General features: G+C 43.1%; 1 protein-coding gene across 3 annotated transcripts in view; it reads left to right on the top strand.

The window, feature by feature from the left end:
* LOC308291911 (serine/threonine-protein kinase WNK2) overlaps positions 1 to 20086 on the top strand; it is an 82389-nt gene that overhangs the window by 46407 nt on the left and 15896 nt on the right. For 2 of the 3 annotated variants that reach the window (XM_080734054.1, XM_080734052.1), the window contains 9 exons: positions 349 to 927; positions 2069 to 2413; positions 3118 to 3161; positions 6290 to 6449; positions 8221 to 8337; positions 11049 to 11222; positions 12664 to 12715; positions 15561 to 15659; positions 18228 to 18919. In XM_080734054.1, the coding sequence (XP_080590180.1) occupies positions 349 to 927; positions 2069 to 2413; positions 3118 to 3161; positions 6290 to 6449; positions 8221 to 8337; positions 11049 to 11222; positions 12664 to 12715; positions 15561 to 15659; positions 18228 to 18919 (2262 nt within the window). The remainder of the gene's footprint in view (positions 1 to 348; positions 928 to 2068; positions 2414 to 3117; positions 3162 to 6289; positions 6450 to 8220; positions 8338 to 11048; positions 11223 to 12663; positions 12716 to 15560; positions 15660 to 18227; positions 18920 to 20086) is intronic. The other variant, XM_080734053.1, reaches the window with a different exon arrangement.

Here is a 20086-nt window from a genome sequence, read left to right as displayed (position 1 = left end):
GTGGTCCCCAGTTCAAATATGTTTATTTTGGGTTTCACAGCCTAAAAAGGTTTGAGAACCCCTCGTATAGAGCATTAACAAATTCATCCACCAGGGGCATTGACAAAAAAAGGCGAATATTCAACTTCGGTGAACAACGTCGAATAGTGACTTTGATATTCGAATATTCGAATATCTGGTGAATGCCCTAGGGCATACTGTAATTACAGACTATGTACTGTAGCATTCGAAGATTGTGGAAGAGTCGTCTGGCTTGAGAGCCTAGACTTTGTCTGATGCAGCATCCTCCTACTTTCGAACCTCCTTTTTAATGATCTGCTGTCTTCCTGTTTCCTCCTGTCTCTTCAGTTCCCTCCACAGTATCCCTCTGTCCAAGCGATGGCGTCTCTGGCAGACAGTGACTCCTCCTACCCTCCTCCACCCTTCTCCACCTTGACCCCTCTGCCTCCTCCGATCTTCCTCTCTCCTGCCAAAACTGTCCCTGCGATGGCGGCTATGACCGACAACGACTCCTCCTACCTTAAACTCTGTCCTGCTCCTCCTTCGCCCTACTCCTCCCCAACCTTGACCCCGATCTTCCTCTCCCCGGCCAAAACCGTCCCCGTGATGACCCCCTCGGTCTCTCCCCTGCTGTCCCCCCTGCACATAGAAAGCGCTTTGGCTCCCCCTGTCTCGTCCCCCTGTCTCCTACACTCACCCACGCCCCCACTAGCTATGCTAGGGCCCCTGTCGCCACAGCACCACCAGCATGTGTGTCCCGCTAGCCCTCAACACATGGCTGCTGCTAGACCCGAGGTGTCTCACCTCCCGCAGCAGCCTGCGCTTGTGGCAGCCCAAGTCGTGCACCACGCCATGCACGCACACCCCCCCACCCCTGCACAACACACACACCCGCCCCCAGTCACCAGCGCTCAGCCTCTGAGACAGGTAATTATTATGGCTGCAGTTATAATGCACGTGTTTGCCAAGAAGGTGTGAATCGGAACTAGCTAGTTGTGTGTGTCGAGGGTGGATTTGCTGTGTCTTGGGGTGTGAGCCTTCGCTTGATAAACCGCATTCATATTGTGTATGTTTTTATACACAATCAATGCGTGACGTTTCGCCAAAGGATCTAAACAGAAAAGCATCTCGTCAATATATGGGTGGCATTTCAAAACATGCTGTAAGATGCACAGTTTTCCATCTACAAAGGAGATTTGTTTGCGTGTTAAATCGAGCTTAATGCAATGATGAGAGATGAAAACAACATCATGCCTTTAGTGGTAGTGTGACATGCTGTTGCCAAAAGAAAGTTGGTTAAGTTTAGTTCTATATCTAATAGCTTGAAATGGGTTAACAACATTAACCCGTTTAGAACGGGTACACATTATTGTGTATCATTATTTTATGCTTTAACTATTGAAAAACAGCAGATATACAAGCTCACAGCGCGGCACCGAGTGCCGCGCTGCGAGCTTGTAGATCTGCTATTTTTTTTAAATTGTGAAAATTTGAATTTTGACCCGATTCTATAAGTGTCTTTTGAATCCTTCTAAGGTTTTTTGAAAAACCTATGTTTTTATGTCAGCAATCTGGCTAGCCATCGTCAAAGAAAAGGTCCTTTTCACTTAAATGGAGCTCAGTTAGTCTGTTCTTTGAGAGACTGCTATGTCAGTGGTTCTCAGACTTTTTTCATGTGAAGGACCCCCAAAATGATATGTATTTGGCCACGGACCCCCATCTCAAAATATCTAGTTCCAGGGAACCACCCAGAAGCAAAATTTGAGTTACAAACGTTCGCTTTGAAAATGCATATATTCAAAGATTTGCACACATTTTTACGACTTTTTCAAAAGAAATAGCAGATCTACAAGCTCGCAGCGCGGCACTATTTTTCACTGGTTAAAGCATTCAATAACTCCAGGCCTAAATGGGTTAAGCGCATCATTACAGCCCTAATGAAGTTACGATCGTACCTAAAAACCTTTCTGGGGAACAAATAACTCCCTTTCGTGCTGACACAACAGCAGCGCATAAGTACGTGTTGTCTGCAAATCCATTTAATTTCTGGCTTCCTCCTCTTATGCAGGTTCCACAGCAGAGCCTGCTCATCCACCCGGAGCCAAAGCCTTCTTCTTCTGCTCAGCCTTCGGCCCAGCCTGCAGTCTTCACCCCACCTGTACTGAACGGGCAGGACGCTGGCACGGCCGCCGCCGCTGCTCAACTGGACCCCACCCAAAACGTGTGCCAGGTACCTCCTCCTCCGCAGGCCCGGCATCAGGCCCAGAGCCACGCTCCTCCAGCAGCGCCGCTGCTGCCCACTGACTCTCAGATAGCATCATCAGGGCCTTCCAGCTCCAATCTGACTCAGCAGAAACAGGCCGCCGCTCCCTCAGGGCCTGTGAGTCAGAGCACAACAGAGAGCAACCTGGAGGTATGGATAGACGTGGAGTTTAATTCCTTAGGCTCCTCGTGGTTCATTTATACTCAGTCGTACAACGGTACGACTGAAATATAAATCTAATAACATAGTCCAGGGGTCTTCAACGTTTTCAGGCCAAGGACCCCTTAGTTGAGAGAGAGATGAAGCAGGGACCCCCACAACCTGTTCATAGATTCCATATAGTTTCATTGTTTGACAGCACAATCATCAGTGTATTTTGGATTCAGGTCAATTTGTGTTTTCAGATATTTAACCACTTGAACCGTCAATACTTAATAAACTTGACATTACACTCTGTACTTAGTCTGCTCTTTTTCCCAGCTACACCAAAGCTCTTTGCCGAAAATAGCAGATCTACAAGCTCACAACGGCGTTGTGAGCTTGTAGATCTGCTGTTTTTGGCTAAAGTTCTCAGGATATGGATCCTAGGATTCAAGTGGTTAATGTAAAAAAGGAGAAACATTTTTCTATCACACAAAGATTTACCCCCTGTAGTAACTCTGAGGACCCCCTAGGGGTCCCGGACCCCCTGTTGAAGACCGCTGACATAGTGTAACATAGTGCTATCCACCTTTTCCTCTCCTGTCTCTTGTCAAATTCTTACTAGCGTCTCAAAATCAAATGCCTGACATTTGATCTAATCCTTTTGTTTCACCCTGGTTGTTCATATTTTCTGCATTTTGTTCTGTCTGTAGGATCAAGCTGCCGAGAAACAGACAGCAGGGCAGAGCTATGACAGGTACTAGCTCTTCTCAACTCGGAATGGTGTTTGGATCATGCGGTGTGATGCTCTGTGATTTTGACAGATGCGGGTTGGATGTGGCCAATCTAGACCAGCTCTCACCTTAGACAACATTCTCACAACATTTACCCTCTGCTAAACCCATTTCAAAATAGTTTTTTTTAATCTAATTGAACACCCAAATACCTGGAACGCGCCCGAGTCGCGTTAGATTTTAACCACTTCAAACATTATTTTGTGCTTTAACTATTGAAAAATAGCAGATATACAAGCTCACAGCGCGGCACCGAGTGCCGCGCTGCGAGCTTGTAGATCTGCTATTTTTGAAAAATCTTGAAAATGGGTGCAAGTCTTTCAATATCCTTGACCCGATCTTTGACCCGACTTCTAAATCCTTCTTCTAAATCAATGGTTCTCAAACTTCTTCATGTCAAGGACCTCCAAAATTACATTTATTTGGCCGCGGACCCCCATCTCAAAATATGTTGTTCCAGGGACCCCCCAGAAGCGAATATTTGAGTTACAAATGTTCGCTTTTAAATAGATATGTTCAAAGACTTGCAAAAAAATGATCTTGATTTTTCAAAAATAGCAGATCTACAAGCTCGCAGCTGTGAGCTTGTATATCTGCTATTTATGGGTTAATGGAATAGCGTCTGGATAAACATTTTGCAGCAGAATGGAGACTCTGGGGCCTATCGTATGCCCCATTTACTTTGTCTGGATCCATCTATATTTGGATATGCCCAGGCATATTTATGAACACTAGCCGTGTTCCTTTTACATTAGCAAGAGGAACATGGGTATTAAGTATTAAGCACATTAATATCATTTTGACTCAGACACTATAACAACACTATAACAACACATTTGGAGGCCCAGTTTTCCAGTGCGTTTTACAAAGTAGGTTCTATTTAGGGGTGAAATGTTTTAATTGAATATACAGAAATTCTATCTCAATTTTAGACGAATGGGTTTAGTGATGTCTGTCCTTCACAGTACTTCTTACTAATACTGTGTTACTTTATTTTGCCTTCACTTTTAGTTTTTCTTTTCTTTTTTTTTTGATCTTTTGAGGCGTTTCTGCCTTTATTGATAGTTTATTGATGGTACATAGTGGAGACCGACAGGTAGAGGGAGAGAGATGGGGAGTGACACGCAGCAAAGGTCGTCAAGTTCGGGATTCAAATCCACAGTGTGCTGTCAGGCCGCATCAGAGCCTATATGTGGTATGCGTCTAGACCTCATCTAGACGCTATGGTTTAAATTAATTACATTACATAGATTCTAAAGATCAGATTATGAAAATGATTTGTATTTTCTAGTTGCAGTCCTAGTTCTATTTTTGACTGCGGCAACAGTTGCTCAGCTACATTCCTTAAAGGGACTACACCATGCATTTCACATTTTTCATTTTGTTCTTGTTTTTTGGTCTTCCCAGTATCTCTTCCAGCCCCCAAAAACCCAATTCATCAACTCTAAGCCTTTCCTTTCATTTCATTGATTTTATGAATGGGTGTGTCTGAACGGTACTCTTTTGAAATTGGGCCCCATTCTATGTCACAGGGGGCTCATTTCCTATTGGGCCCCCTCGAGAAGGGGGCGGTACTTTTTGGGAGTCTATATTCTATTGAGACTATATATATTTGAGATGGAACCATGAGGTAAAGTGGTGCTAAAATTGGAACGACACAGAGAAGATTACGTTGACTCTACATGGTTCTCATAGTGGTACTCTAATATTCTCTGTATCGTTCCAACTTTAGCCCAAAGACAGCGCCCCCTTGCCGGGGTCCGCTCACTATCCCGACGGGCCGCTGTTCCGACTAGCGTCGGCAGGTTAGATACTCGTCACGGTTACTGAGGTTAAGTTCAGGGTTAGGGTTAGAGTTAGTTTTAGTGTCGGAATACCGCCGTTGGCACTCTGATGCGGACCCCCCGTTGCCAACAAAGTGCATTTTGGTATTGCATCTGAAGCGGCTTGGAATTGGAGACAGACAGGATATGAAATTTCAATACCCGAGTGGTTGTTAGCTAAAACCTGTTTAAAACCGTATTATGGACCAATATTTATATGAAATATTATATTTTGAAAAGCATACTGTAGTACTAGTAAATACTGTAGTGAAATATTAACGCAGATGTCGCTGTACTTGTACTTACAGTTTACTTTAGGAGGCAAGTTGCAGTTTCGCATTTGGTTGTGTAAAGGCTGTGCTGTTGGGTTGCGTAAAGTTTGAGCTAAATAGTTTTATATGATAATGAGATTTGTATGTTATTAGCGCATTAACGTATCCTAATTCTGTAAACGGTTTATTTGCTCCCACGAAAGCCTTATTACTTGGCTGTCCAAATCCTTGAATCAATGACACGCCCTGCGTCTGGATAAACATTGTGCAGCAGAATGGAGACTCTGGGGCCTATCGTATGCCCCATTTACTTTGTCTGGATCCATCTATATTTGGATATGCCCAGGCATATTTATGAACACTAGCCGTGTTCCTTTTACATTAGCAAGAGGAACATGGGTATATTAAGTATTAAGCACATTAATATTATTTGGTCTCAGACACTCATTAAAGGCTATAACAAAACATTTGGAGGCCCAGTTTTCCAGTGCGTTTTACAAAGTTAACTCATCTAAGACATTTTATACTGCCGGTAATGAATATGAATATTTCTAGTCTATGAATATCTCTGCTGTCGGGCCGAAACTCCAAAATGTTCATTTTCGGGAAAATAAGCACAAGTGGAGTTAGGAGGTTTTGACCGAAGGGCGTTTTACTACTTTTCATTGGCTCAATATTATTTTAACCAACTCATAGAGATAAAGGGTGTTCAATAGCACATATTTATGAAAAAGGGCCAATCGGGTGGAGTTAGCTGGTTTGGCAGAAAGTGTGGAGTTAGGAGGTTTTGTCCCAAGCACCTTTTACCACTTTCCATTGGTTCAATATTATTTTAACTAACACTCAGATGTAAAGGGTGTTCAATAGCCCTGATTTATGCCAAAAAAAACAAAAACGTCAAAAATGGAGTTAAGAGGTTTTGGCCAGACAGTGACGATATATAAGAAATAAGACATTGAACCTTGACATTTTCTCCTCCTTTCCTCACAAAACCAGCATCAACTCAGATGCCACCTCAGGGAAGGAGATGAGTGATGGCTACGAGGGTACATACGGACTGAAAGGTGAAGGGAAAGTCCGCAAACATCACCGCAGGTCCACGCGCACCCGTTCCCGCCAGGAGAAGATCAATAGGCCTAAACTCAGCATGCTAAACGTGAGTACCTATTGAACACGTTATAGGATATACAAATCATAAACGTACACTTAACATTGCTGCCAACCATTTCCCAAAGTTTTTAACTCATATAGTGCCAATCCCGAGAAGACTCGTGAAAAGTACTCGAGTACCCGGAGTGCCAATCCCGAGTATACTCGTGAAAAGTAATATATTACTGTAACGGCGGTTATATTACCGGATACAATGGCGGAAGGTCCGGACTCCGGAGCCGAAATCCGTCGCTGATTTCTCATCATCACGGCTCCACGAGCACAAAATAGTCATCCCATAACATTGAGGTGGACGGGGGATCTCATCTTTAATGTCCATTATCTCAAAACTACACTTTAGAAGCGAAGATGGAGGCAGATGCTCGCTTATAAAGCACATGGAGAAAAGCTCCGAGCCGATCCGCCATGACACCACGTAAACAACGATCGGTTACGGCGCAGGACGCGATGACGTCAGACCGGAAGTGTTTACGCTGTGGACTTCTGGCCTTCAAAATAAGATAACGGGAGTGAATGCAGCCTGAGGGTGGCATCGTGGACTTTATAATCTGTTAATTTCAGGAGCACTAAATGAGTTAAATAAACACCGTTTGTGTTTTCCCTACCTCGAAAGGAGCTTTTGATTTATGTTCATTTCAGATTTGGTTCCAAAATAAACCGCAGAGACCTGTAAGTTAAATAAGTAATCATCACACTGACAAAACAAAGGCCACATTGTTCAAAGTTACTTATAAACCACACTTTGCACGGTCAGTCACAACACACACACACACACACACACACACACACACACACACACACACACACACACACACACAGAAATGGTATGTTCTCCATGGTAACATGAATAGTAGCTGGAGAAGCAGATACAAGTGGGTTTTTCACCTGAAAAGATTGAATATAAATAAATAAGAACATCTAAAAAATCGATTTATCCTTTGGGAAATGCTCAGCAGCAATGCCAAGTATACATGATTTCTAAAACTACTTGAAAAATGTATACTGTTATATACAGTTAACTGTCTCTGATCAAAGCATACCAGTAAGACTCCCTAATCGGGAGATAAGCGACCGTAGGTCACTTATCTCCACAAATAGAGCAAAAATGTGTTTTTCCAAAATCTTCCTGATCCATGTTGATGACATGAGTGTAGACATACTGTGTAGTGATTTTCGTGATTTTAGGGCAAAATCTGAATCGGCCTCATGGTGGCGCTAGAGGGCCATGTGAGAAATGAGGGGTGGGGTCTCCGCGCCGCCAAGGCGGACGAATAGGTACCGGCCCCGGCTCTCCCGGTCGCTCCTAGCCCGAGTTACGGCATTTTATGTGAGCTGCAGTGGCAGGGGGTCCTCCACTGGGGGCGCCACCACTTTTGCATCCGTTCTGGAGCACCAGGAGTGGGTGGTCCCCGGGAATGCCCCGTGAGCAGCCCCGTTGGGGTGGTCATTTGGTAATTTTTGCACATGTGCTCATTTTTTACACTTGGGGGTCCCCGAGGGAGCTGGGGGTCCCTGGAGCTCCGGGGGTCCTTGGAGGTTGTAGTTTGGCAGGTAAGGAGTGTGTGTGCAAAATCTGGCATGGATCGGGGCAACGGTTGCGGAGATATGAGCAGGGCAAAAGTGTGACGTGTGACGTGTGTGACGGACGGACGGACGGACGGACGGACGGACAGACGGACACCTCGAGCAGCTTTCTGTAGTAAGTGCGACCTACGGTCGCAATTAATTGGGGTGAATGGTGTTGCTCTTCGGTACAGGTTTGCAACACAGGTGACAAGATGGTAGAATGTCAGCTGGAAACCCACAACCACAAGATGGTCACCTTCAAGTTTGACCTGGATGGAGACGCACCAGAGGAGATCGCCACATACATGGTATGTTTGACTGTAACTGGTGAAGCAATCCTGAGTAGTGCTTGGCAAAATGAGAATCTCGATTTTCTAGATCACGATTCTTTGAGAGCATGAAATGAAACCAAATAACGGTTCATTTGGTGATGATGTCTGATTGTGTGTGGTGTGTGTGTGGGTGGGTGGGTGTGGTAGAGAAAGAGAGAGAGAGAGGGGAGACAGCGATGGAGAAAGAGCTTTGAGTCTTTGACTGGGTGCGTGCGCGCGCGCGCGTGCGTGCGTGTGGTGATAGAGGGTGGGAGAGAGAGAGAGAAGCGGAGACGGCGAGTGTTGCTCGAACGCAGTGTGCGGACTGTTGCACAAAAGTTTTTATTTCGCTTCCACATTGTCATGACGGTATAGCATCGCCGTAATGCGATCTCATTAGAAATGAGATCGCATAGGAGTCTGAATCGAGATCGCGATCCATTTTCGATTAATCGACTAGCACTAATCCTGAGTGGTTGCTACTTAAGTAACATTCAAATATCCTAAGTACTGTATAGACTGCTCGCCTCTTAGCTCTTAGTGAAATGATCTTTTGTTTAATTCTTTCATGTCTCCAAAACTGCCAAAGTCCCAGTGATTTAGTTTTTCACTGCAATGCAGCAGAAATCTCTCTCTCCATCTCTCTATCCTTTCTCTCTCCCCCTTCCTTTCTCTCTCTCTTTCCTCTCCCTCTCTGTCTCTCCTCTCTTTCTCCCTCTCCCTGCCAGCCAGTTCATACTGGGATAGTTACATGGGATAGTTATATGTATAGAATGGAACTGTATTTCATGGAGCATCAGTTGAGCAACAATTATTCATACATGAAATGGATGGCTCTCAGTGTAAGTTTAATCGGATCCAATCCAAGTGAAACGAGGGGTAAATTCAATCAGTTATTTTTGACCATTTGAAAAAAAAATCAAACCTCGGTTCGAATTGAAGCGGTGGACAGATAAAACTTCTATTCTGAATGTATTTGGAGAGCTGGTATGACAGTTGGTATAATAGGTTTAAAAAATAAAATAGATTAAAACACATACATTAAAATAAGAATTTGTAATTAAATAAATACATAAATAAATATAAAGTGTTTAAATAAGACAGATAAACCCTGAAGGCCAAATTATCATGTGAAGCTTGACCAATCCTCAAAGTATCCATTCATCTGACCGGGAGGGACACCACACACATATTCTAGATGTACAGGACATATAAAGCCTATTCATTCTGAACTGAAATGACCATATATGGACATGGGACACACATTTTGCTTTTTGAAAAAGCCTATTCATTCTGGACTGATATTTTACACGTACGGGACAGGAAAAACCTGTTCATTCTGGCCTGGAGTGACCATATATGGACATAAGGTAACGGACATTCTGTTTTTGAAAAACCCTGTTCATTCTGGACTGAGATCACCATATATGGTAATTAAACGGACATTCTGTTTTTGAAAAAGCCTGTTCATTCTGGACTGAAATGACCATATATGGGCGTGATACACACAAAGCCATTCATTGGAAGCGGTTTCCACCGCTTCAATAAAACATAAAAAATGCTCTGTAGTCTGTACTCTGTACCATTATCAGGGGAAATGTGGGTTACACGATTATGTGTAACCCACATAAAGTGTAAAGTTGTCAAATATGTCCTTAATTTCTTTGTATATTTGGGTTATGTGTCATATCTACCATGTGCAACTTCAAAGCCTACAAGCCAAACAGAAATGTAATTGAGCGGTGGTAAACCGCTACATAGAGTGGCTGTGCGTGTGTCTGTAGCCACTTTTTCCTCAGCGTTTTGCCATAGCAATGTGTGTGTGTGTAATAATAATAATAATAAAATAATAAAACTTTATTTGTATAGCACCTTTCATGACATGAAATGCAGCTCAAAGTGCTTTACAGAGCATAAAATGAAGCACAAGTGCTTAACAGAGAAAAGGTAAAATAAAATAAAAAATACATAATAAAAAGAAATAATTAAAATGATTACAATAAAGCAGAAAAATAAAAACATAAAACATTGAAGAACAATTTCAGAGCAGTGCGGACGTCAATAGCAGCACAGGGATTTAAACATTCAGCTAAAAGCAAGGTAGCCTGTATTACATCACCAATTACACCCTAGACCTATATCCTAGTCTGAAGACGTTATGCAAGCACGACCACCGCTCACTTCACATTGGGTGTGATTTTTGTCAACGACGACAAAAACGCAATCAAATCGTTAATCTCAATTATTTGAGTGACAAATAGGGCTGTCACGATATGACATTTTACATGACGATTAATTGTCACTCAAATAATTGCGATTAACGATTTAATTGTGTTTTTGTCGTTGATAATTACATTTCTGTTTGGCTTTTAGGCTTTGAAGTTGCACATGGCAGATATGACACATGACCTAAATATACAAAGAAATAATGGACATATTTGACAACTTTCTACTTAAAAAATTACGTTGATAGTGGAAATAGCCGATCTACAAGCTCGTAGATCTGCTATTTCCACTATTTTTTTACTTATTTATGAAATGTTCAACATTCACGATTATGACGATTATGAAACATAATCGCGATTATGTAAAATAATTGCGATTAGACGATTATGTAATAATTGTGACGGCCCTAGTGACAAATGAATCGTCACGTAAAACGCCATAACGGCGACATTCCCTGAACGCGTCCTTCTACCCGGTCACAGGTGGACAACGACTTCATCCTGCCCCTGGAGAAGGAGCTGTTCATCGAGCAGCTGAGGGACATCATGGACAAGGCGGACGACATGCTGAGCGAGGACAGGGAGGGGGAGGGCAGCTCTGACCAACAGGGAGGTCCCCAGCAGAGCCAGGGAGGAGCCGGCACGCTGGCGACAGAGGTGAGTGAGAGGGGGGGGAAAGTCTTGGCAGGGAGGCGATGCGGCCGTCCAGGGGTGTCACACCAAATCCTGGGCCCCGGGTACAAGGATTCACTGTGGGGGCCCGGGTCCCCCATGAATGTTCTTCATAGGGAGGAGGGGGGTTAACCCATTTAGACTGGGAACGCATGATTACGCCTTATGTTGTGCTTTAACTCTTGAAAAATAGCAGATATACAAGCTCACAGCGCGGCACCGAGTGCTTCTAAGGATTTTTCAAAAACCTATGTCTCTGTCAGTGGTGCTCAAACTTTTTCATGTGAAGGACCCTCAAAATGATATGTATTTGGCCACAAACCCCTCAAAATATTTAGTTCCAGGGATGCCCCAGAAGTTTTTTTTTTTTAAACTTTTCAAAAATAGCAGATCTACAAGCTTGTATATCTGCTTTTCAAGAGTTAAAGCACAAAATAATGTGTAACAATGCGTTCCCGTCTAAATGGGTTAAACCCCCTCACCCTATATTTTTCAATAGCTAAAGTATAAAATAATTCCAGGCCCCTCCACCTTGGGCCCTAGTAACTCAGTCCCCCCCCCCCCCCCCCCGTTGTGACGCCCCTGCGGCCATCTCGGCCCCGGAGAGGAGAGAGGCGAGCGTTTCTATCTTGGGAACGTTGTCCTACCTCGTCGACACTGTTCGAGATGATTTGATTCACGAGGAGCTGCCAACAGTTTGCCGCAAAGACGAGGCATTGTTGCTGATATGACACTTTTCATCTAACTGAATTTGCTGTCCTGTTGGCTGTTTATTGAATCGTTTTAACCCATTTAGGCCTAGAATTATTGAATGATTTAACCAGTGAAAAATAGCAGATATACAAGCTCACAGCGCGGCACCGAGTGCCGCGCTGCGAGCTTGTAGATCTGCTATTTTTGAAAAAGTCGTGAAAATATGTGCAAATCTTTGAATATATGTATTTTCAAAGCGAACGTTTGTAACTCAAATTTTGCTTCTGGGTGGTCCCTGGAACTAGATATTTTGAAATGGGGGTCCGCGGCCAAATAAATATCATTTTGGGGGTCCTTCACATGAAAAGGTTTGAGCACCACTCACGTAGTAGTGTCTCAAGAACAGACTAACTGAGCTCCAGTCAAGTGAAAAGGACCTTTTCTTTGACGATGGCTGGCCAGATTGCTGACATAAATCTTAGAAGGATTCAAAAGACACTTATATCATCGGGTCAAAATTCTAATTTTCACGATTTTTCAAAAATAGCAGATCTACAAGCTCGCAGCGCGCGCTGTGAGCTTGTATATCTGCAATTTTTTTATATTTAAAGCATAAAATATTGCGTCATAATGTGTTCAGGCCTAAATGGGTTAAAACAAAGTTGTTGTTGTTCATGAACTTGAGATAAATAAGCACCTTTTGCTGTTTAATAACCACCCCCTTTCTCTTTAGAGTTCAAAGGCCGCCACGCCCAACAGTCCACAGTTGGTGTACCAACAGAATGGTGAGGTTTTAGCTCAGCATTCTGCACTCTGGCTGCAACTATCTTACCATTTATTTACATAGCAATTATTCTGTAAATTACTATGTACTTTTTTGTTTTCAGAATCTCATAGAATCAACACAAAATTGATTTAGATTCCTTATAATAGGCTACATTGAATTAACCATTTAAGCCTTATTTTATACGTTGTTGTACAACAGTGTCATAAAGTAATGAAAATACCCAATCTACAAGCTTACAATGCATAGCTTCTAGATTGACGATTTTTGCTCACATAAATGGTAAATGATGCATTTATATAGCGCTTTTTTATACAAAGCGCTTTACATAGATTGTGCAATACATTCACCCATTCACGCACGGAAAACCATGCAAGGCACCAACCTGCACATCGGAAGCAATTAGGGGTTCAGAGTCTTGCTCAAGGACACTTGGACACTGAGGGCGGATTCACACTGCGGTCTCAAGTGCACACTCGAGGCTTCTTGGCAGATGTTTTGATAGTGTGAAGCATGCGTACTGTCCTCAGAAACGCCGGCCCCGAGACCACCTCCGGAGGTGGTCTAGAGTCCGCATGATGCGTCCTCAAGAACGGTGCGCTGCAATGTGAAACTATTGTTCCATAAACAAGGAAGCAGTGACGCTTCTGCAAGGATGAAAATGACAAGGATCGGTCCGTGACGTCACTATTAAAGGAGTAGTTCACCCCCAAAATGACTTTTTTTTTCTATTGATTACTCACGCCATGGAGAGTAGAGTTCAATAATATTTTTAGTTTTTTGTCGCATTCCTAAGACAAAAATGTGATAACAATAAATGTACCCCCATTCGTTCCGGATGGGGACCCGTTTTGAAACGGGTCCCCATCCGGAATCAATGGGGGTAAATTTATTCGAATCATTATTCTTGTCTTAGGAATGTGACAAAAACCAAAAAATATTATTGAACTCTACTCTCCATGGCGTGAGTAATCAATAGAGAAAAAAAAGTCATTTTGGGGGTGAACTACTCCTTTAAGATACCAAGGATGCGCCAGTGACGTTACTGTTGTGCGATGATTACAGACGGCGTTACATTGTAATGTTTCAAAGACAGTAAGTTGTTCTGTTATTGTTACAACTCAAGTCAGGAACACAGTAAAACTTTAATATTCGCTCTAAATTCTGTGACATGAAGTTTTATATCTCCCAAAGCCCCATAGTCAACAGCGCCCCCGGGAGGCACAAAAACACAATTACAGTTGAATGAAGTGTACTCCAGGGAGTCCAGGCACAGACAAATTTTGGCCATGTGAATGCTGGTCAGCGGGGAACGGTTTCGGGAACGGTTCAAATCAATCGGACTGCAGTGTGAATCCGCCTTAACTCTGGGGGATCTAACTGGGAACCTCGCGGTTGCCATACCGACCACTCTAACCCTGAGCCACTGCTGTAGACATTTTTGGTCTTGCCTATAATGGCAAGAAGAAAGAAAAGGGGAAAAAGCTGAAATTTGGTATTCGATTTGAATGAAAATAGCTATTTTGTTTTATCCATTAAATCAATTATTTTGATTAACTGTTAACACCCCTAGTCCGGAATAAAAAGAACTCGGTCAATGTCCGGTTAACCACAGGCACAGTGGGATTTGCCTTCTTTTGAAGACAATGGGCTCTATTATGATCCAGGTCTTATGCCTTATGCATTAACTTCTTTGCCTTTTTTTTACTATTTTGAAAAACATTTTTAAATACTTCAAATGCTGATCTACATCTGCTCGTTGTGAGCTTGCAGATCAGCTATTTGAAATATTTAAAAAAATATGTATATATAGTAAAAAAAAAGGCAAAGAAGTTAAGGCATAGGGCTAGGGCTCCACCAAAATGACGGCGTCGTGCCGGCGTCGGACGCCGTCAAAAAATGAACCGGGGCGAATTTGAGCGTCCGACGCGGACGTTGACGTCGGCAGTGGAGCACCCTTCATTGATTAAAACGGGAGCGTTCCCTGCGTTGACGTTGACGCGACGCTCGACGCGCCCGGTGGAGCCGGGGGGTAAGGCATAAGACCTGGATCATAATAGAGCCCCTATTGTTGTGGCAAGGTATTGAGATGGAAGCGGATTTAGTCACTGTCCGGCAGAAACCTCATATCTCCAAGTTTCAAATTTGTACATATTTTCGCATCGCGGTGCAAGACGTTGTGTTCTTGTAGATCGTCTGTTTGCACCAGTTTAAATCATTTTAAAAATGATAAATACAAAACAAACGGTTTTGAACATACAAGGTTTCCGCCCGACAACGACGATTTGATAAATGAGGTGTCAGGGGAGGCGGGGGCGATCTCCGTGTCCGATCGGTTGCCTCGCGGTTTGAGTTTGCATTTTTGCACCCTTCCTTCCTATCTCAGTTCTTTTGCCCCACGGAGGATTAGGGCTGTCACGATATGACATTTTACATGACGATTAATTGTCACTCAAATAATTGGCGATTAACGATTTAATTGTGTTTTTGTGGTTGATAATTACATTTCTGTTTGGCTTTTAGGTTTTGAAGTTGTACATGGCAGATATGACACAAACCCTAAATATACAAAGAAATTACTGACATATTTGACAACTTACTACTTAAAAAATAACTTTGATAGTGGAAATAGCCGATCTACAAGCTCACATCGCGACGCGTTGTGAGCTTGTAGATCTGCTATTTCCACTATTTCGGAAATGTTTCAACATTCACGATTATGACAAAATAATTGCGATAATGTCAAATAATCACGATTAGACGATTATGTAATAATTGTGACAGCCCCACGGAGGATGTTCTAGTTGTTGTGTTTGAGTGTATGGTGTGTTTGTCGTCCTTGACAGTCCTCCACACTGGGAAGCGCTGGTTCATCATCTGCCCCGTGGCTGAGACGCCCACACCAGACAGAGAGACCACCTCGTCACATGTCTCTGCCGCCAACGGTACAGTATAGTCTTGTCTTGAGTTATAACGCTGTAAATGTACATTTTTGGAGCGGTGAGCTCCAAATGTTTCGCTTTGACTGTGTGTATGTATGTATGTATGTATGTATGTATGTTTGTCCCTGTTGCGTAGCCTATAAAAGTAGCCTATAAAAACGGGAAAAGATTGAGAAGGGCACTGTTGCAGGGCACTGTTGGACGGCCCAGACACACGCACCGCGCGCACGCACACACACACACACACACACACACACACACACACACACACACACACACACACAGTATAGCTGCACAGATTCACCGCTCCACTTCGAACCGATTGGTTTGATTTTTATATTTACTGATGTCAAATAAAAAGTCCACATAATCCTATTTCCTCCCTCCCTCGCTTCCTCCCGCTCTAAAAGTCCCATTGTGACGGATTGGGTGCTTGTGGATCGGGAAAGAAATTAATACAATTGTCACCCACAATGGCATGCCCAAACTAGGGTCACCACGTTGGAAGTGGCTATATGTATGTTTCAGGATATATTTTTTTACTGGTGACAAATATTTTTTATTGGCGCACACAAAGTCAATATTATAACTTTTTTTATATAATTATATACGGTAATATTGCAATAATAATGAGAGCACTTTATTATAATAATAAAGTGCTGTTGTCACAAAATCACACACACGGTGTACGGGCCGGAGTATGTTAATGTGTTCTACACATCAGCAGTCTCACGTGGCTAATGGACACAATTGGACTCTTAATTTAGCTAATGGAGATTGGCGTAACCTTCCATTGGATGTGCTTATTACAGCAGACATTGAATTAATAGTCTGTGTAGATGGTTTCAGGCTGTAAACGATAACCATGCTCTCCTGAACACTCAAACATTTGTGAACTGCCTGTTTTAAAGGACAAGCTATCGGACACAACCGTTAGTTAGCTACTTTACCTAACTTTTTCCCCCATTATTATTAAACAACATAATTATTTGTATTTGCTGCTGTAGGAGTGTAAACAGATAGGATGTTAGAATTAACTGAAATATATTGAATCCAGTAATGACGTAATCTTGCTCATGATTATCAAATGAGAAGCAGCTTTTTTTGTTGTTGATCATTTTATTGTTGACAAGAAAACATTTACATTTTCTAGATTTTTTTATGAGCTAAATTAATTAGTCTGATTAAACATTTAACCTTGTAATATTACTTTGTTGTACAATGGTGGCCTAAAAACTATTTTCACTGTTTTATAAGCTCGTAATCGAGGAAAAACCTGGAAATAATGCTGACATTGATCCAGCCCTAGGATGTTGACAAGGGGTTCACCTTGTCTCCTAGCAACAATAGGATGTCTATATGATTGGCCTGCGGATGCTGCTGAAGAAGCAGTGTGTGCATTAGTGTTGAGCTGTGTGGAGGTCAGTTACATAAGCATGCTGCTGCAGAGACTCCGGGCCTGAACCAACTTACCAAGTCCACTCCCAGTCCCATCCCAACCTGATGGAAGAAGACAATGGATGCAACAATCCGTCACTCACAGCACTCTGTCCTCTTTAGGGACTATTGAATATTTTCTGTCCGATTGAATAATATTGAGTATTTAGATTTTCTGATTGTATATTTATATTTGAATTTTCATATATCAACAAATCGAATATGAATTGATTTATTTGTATTAACTCATTTAGTGCCACCCCTTTCACCACTAGAGGGCGCCCAGTGGCCATAGAAAATCCCATAGAGATATGCTGGTATATGCAGAAGCCCTGCAGCCATGACTTGCCTGAACACTTTCCTTTGTGCATGTACAGGAAGAGGATGAAGTTAGCTTGAAGTTAGCTATTGGCTACCAAGCATTTTAGAAGCCTTATTTTCGTCAACTTAGCCATGATTAAACCTTGCACACCTCATGCATGGGAAAAAAACAGAGAAGAATGAGCTCTAAAAATTGGAGTGGATTTGTGCAGTTTGTTCAAAGCTTTGAAACAAAAAAATCCGATTGGAAATCCGTTCAGGCATTCTTGAGATAATCGCCATTATGTTTTACATGTTATGTAAACAAACATGGCTGCCCTGTATGTTAGATGGGGTTGTATGGGGGTGGAACATGCAAAATCGCGATTGAAATCATGTTCACTAGATTTGATGGGGTCCAAAAAAAAAAATCAAAAAAAAATTTTTCAATTTTTTTTTTTTTTTTTTTTTTTTTTTATATCCCGAACTAGTTCGGGATAGGCACTCTGGGATGCGATAATATATCCCGAACTAATTCGGGATAGGCACTCAATGAGTTAATAGTATAAATGTACGAAATCGATTGATAATCTGATTAAACAGATTGATAATCTGACTAAACATGTAAGCCCTATTTTATACATTGTCGAACAAAGGTGTCACACAAAAATAGTAAAAATAGTGGACCTACAAGTAGTACGTTGAGCTTGTAGATCAGCTATTTTCACTATTTAAAAAAAAATCTGACCTTTTTATAATCATTCAAATCAATTGGTTCAATTAACTAAATAATAAACTCGGCTTTCTAACTTTCTCCCATCTCTGTTTTTGCAGAGTGTGACGCGTCAGCCCCGTCCTCGGTCAGATCCGGCAATGACGCGGCGTCGGCCCCCCTGCCCCCCAGAGCCCCCGCAGCTCAGAACGCCGTACAACCCCAGGACCCCGGTGCGGCCCGGGCGCACGTCCAGCAGCCTCAACCCTCCATCCAGCAGCCTCAACCCTCCATCCAGCAGCCTCAACCCTCCGCCGCCAGCGTCGGCCTGAGCCGCTACGACTCCCCTCGCGCGGACGAGCCTTGCACACCGGCCGTCTCCATGGTGACGGACATCCCGTGCTGCGCCATCGTGCCGCCAGTATCCCTGGACGTGAGCGCAGGAGGACACAAAGGGGACGTCGGTCGCTCGGCCTCGGCCACATCCAATCAAATGGTCAGTCCTACCGGCGAGCCTCCCCCGCCGGCAGCCTCCCAGCAACCGGTGGTCCTGCAGCAACCCTATGCCACGCCCATGCAGCCTGGCGCGGTCGCCTCCTCCTCCTCCCAGCCCCCGAGCCCGGCCCACCAGGCCTGCCAGTCCCAGCAGCAGCCTAGCAGCGTGGGGGAGTCGGACAGTGAAGTGCCTCGTCGGGTGGAGTTTGTGGACTGCACCATCAAGACCTTGGACGAGAAGCTGAGGACGTTGCTCTACCAGGAGCACACGCCCACCCAGCCTTCCACTGCTGCCACGGACCCCCAGGGGGAACCTCTGGTACCAATAAACCTGTTTGTGTGTGTAGGGCTGTCACGATTATGACATTTTACATGACGATTAATTGTCACTGTAATAATTGCGATTAACGATTTAATTAGCCAGTAGCTATGCCCCTCCCAAAAAGCTGTTGTAGAAAGCTAGCTTAGAATAACTTCCTCCTTGCCAAGGTTTGCCTTGGCAATAGCCTTGGCAAGCTGCCGGTTGCTAAGCTAGCATTGGGACAAAAGCTTTTTCGGGAGGGGCATAGCTACTGGCTAATTGTGTTTTTGTCGTTGATAATTACATTTCCGTTTGGCTTGTAGGCTTTGAAGTTGCACATGGCAAATTTAACACACAGCCTAAATATACTGTACAAAGAAATTACTTTATAACTTTATACTTTATTTAAAAAATAAAATTGATAGTGGAAATAGCCGATCTACAAGCTCACAACACTTTGCATCACGACACGTTGTGAGCTTGTAGATCTGCTATTTCCACTATTTTTGAACATGTATGAAAATATATGAAACTTTTCAACATGGTAACGATTAGGACGATTATGACAACATAATTGCGATTATGTCAAATAATTATGATTAGACGATTATGTAATAATTGTGACAGGCCTATGTGTGTAGGGCTTTTTTACTTGGATCTACACGCTATGAGCTTTTAGATCGGCTATGTTCACTATTTTAACCCTTCTTGTGCCTATCCAGGACAAGTTCGGGATTTTTTCAATACAATACAATGTTTTTTTTGCTATTTTACTTACCCTGAGCTGCTTGTAGAGATGTGGGTGGTCCTGGCTCGTCCTACGCTTCCCAACGACCGAGTCTAGATGGTCCAACGATTTATTCCATTGAAAATGGTTTAGAATAAAGTTTAGAGCCCCCCAAAAAAAACTCAATCTATACTTTCGGCGGCGCAACGTATTTCGGGGTGCCGATCCCGATCTAGTCCGGGATTTTTAATAAAATAAGGCACCCGATCTAGTCCAGGATTTTTAATAAAATGAATTAATTAATCGGAGGCCTCAACGAAGCCCCGGTCTAAATTTCCATCCATGCCCCGGGCCGCGATTCTGTTTACATCGGCCCGTAATTGGGTAACGCCGCCGCACCGCGCCGCCGACTCCAATACAAACTCACATCTTTAGAGACCTTTTTCTCTGAACTGTGT

This window comes from Nannobrachium achirus (assembly GCF_963921795.1).
Source record: "Nannobrachium achirus genome assembly, chromosome: 9".
Lineage (NCBI taxonomy): Eukaryota > Metazoa > Chordata > Actinopteri > Myctophiformes > Myctophidae > Nannobrachium > Nannobrachium achirus.
This window is presented reverse-complemented; position numbering and strand designations above follow the sequence as displayed.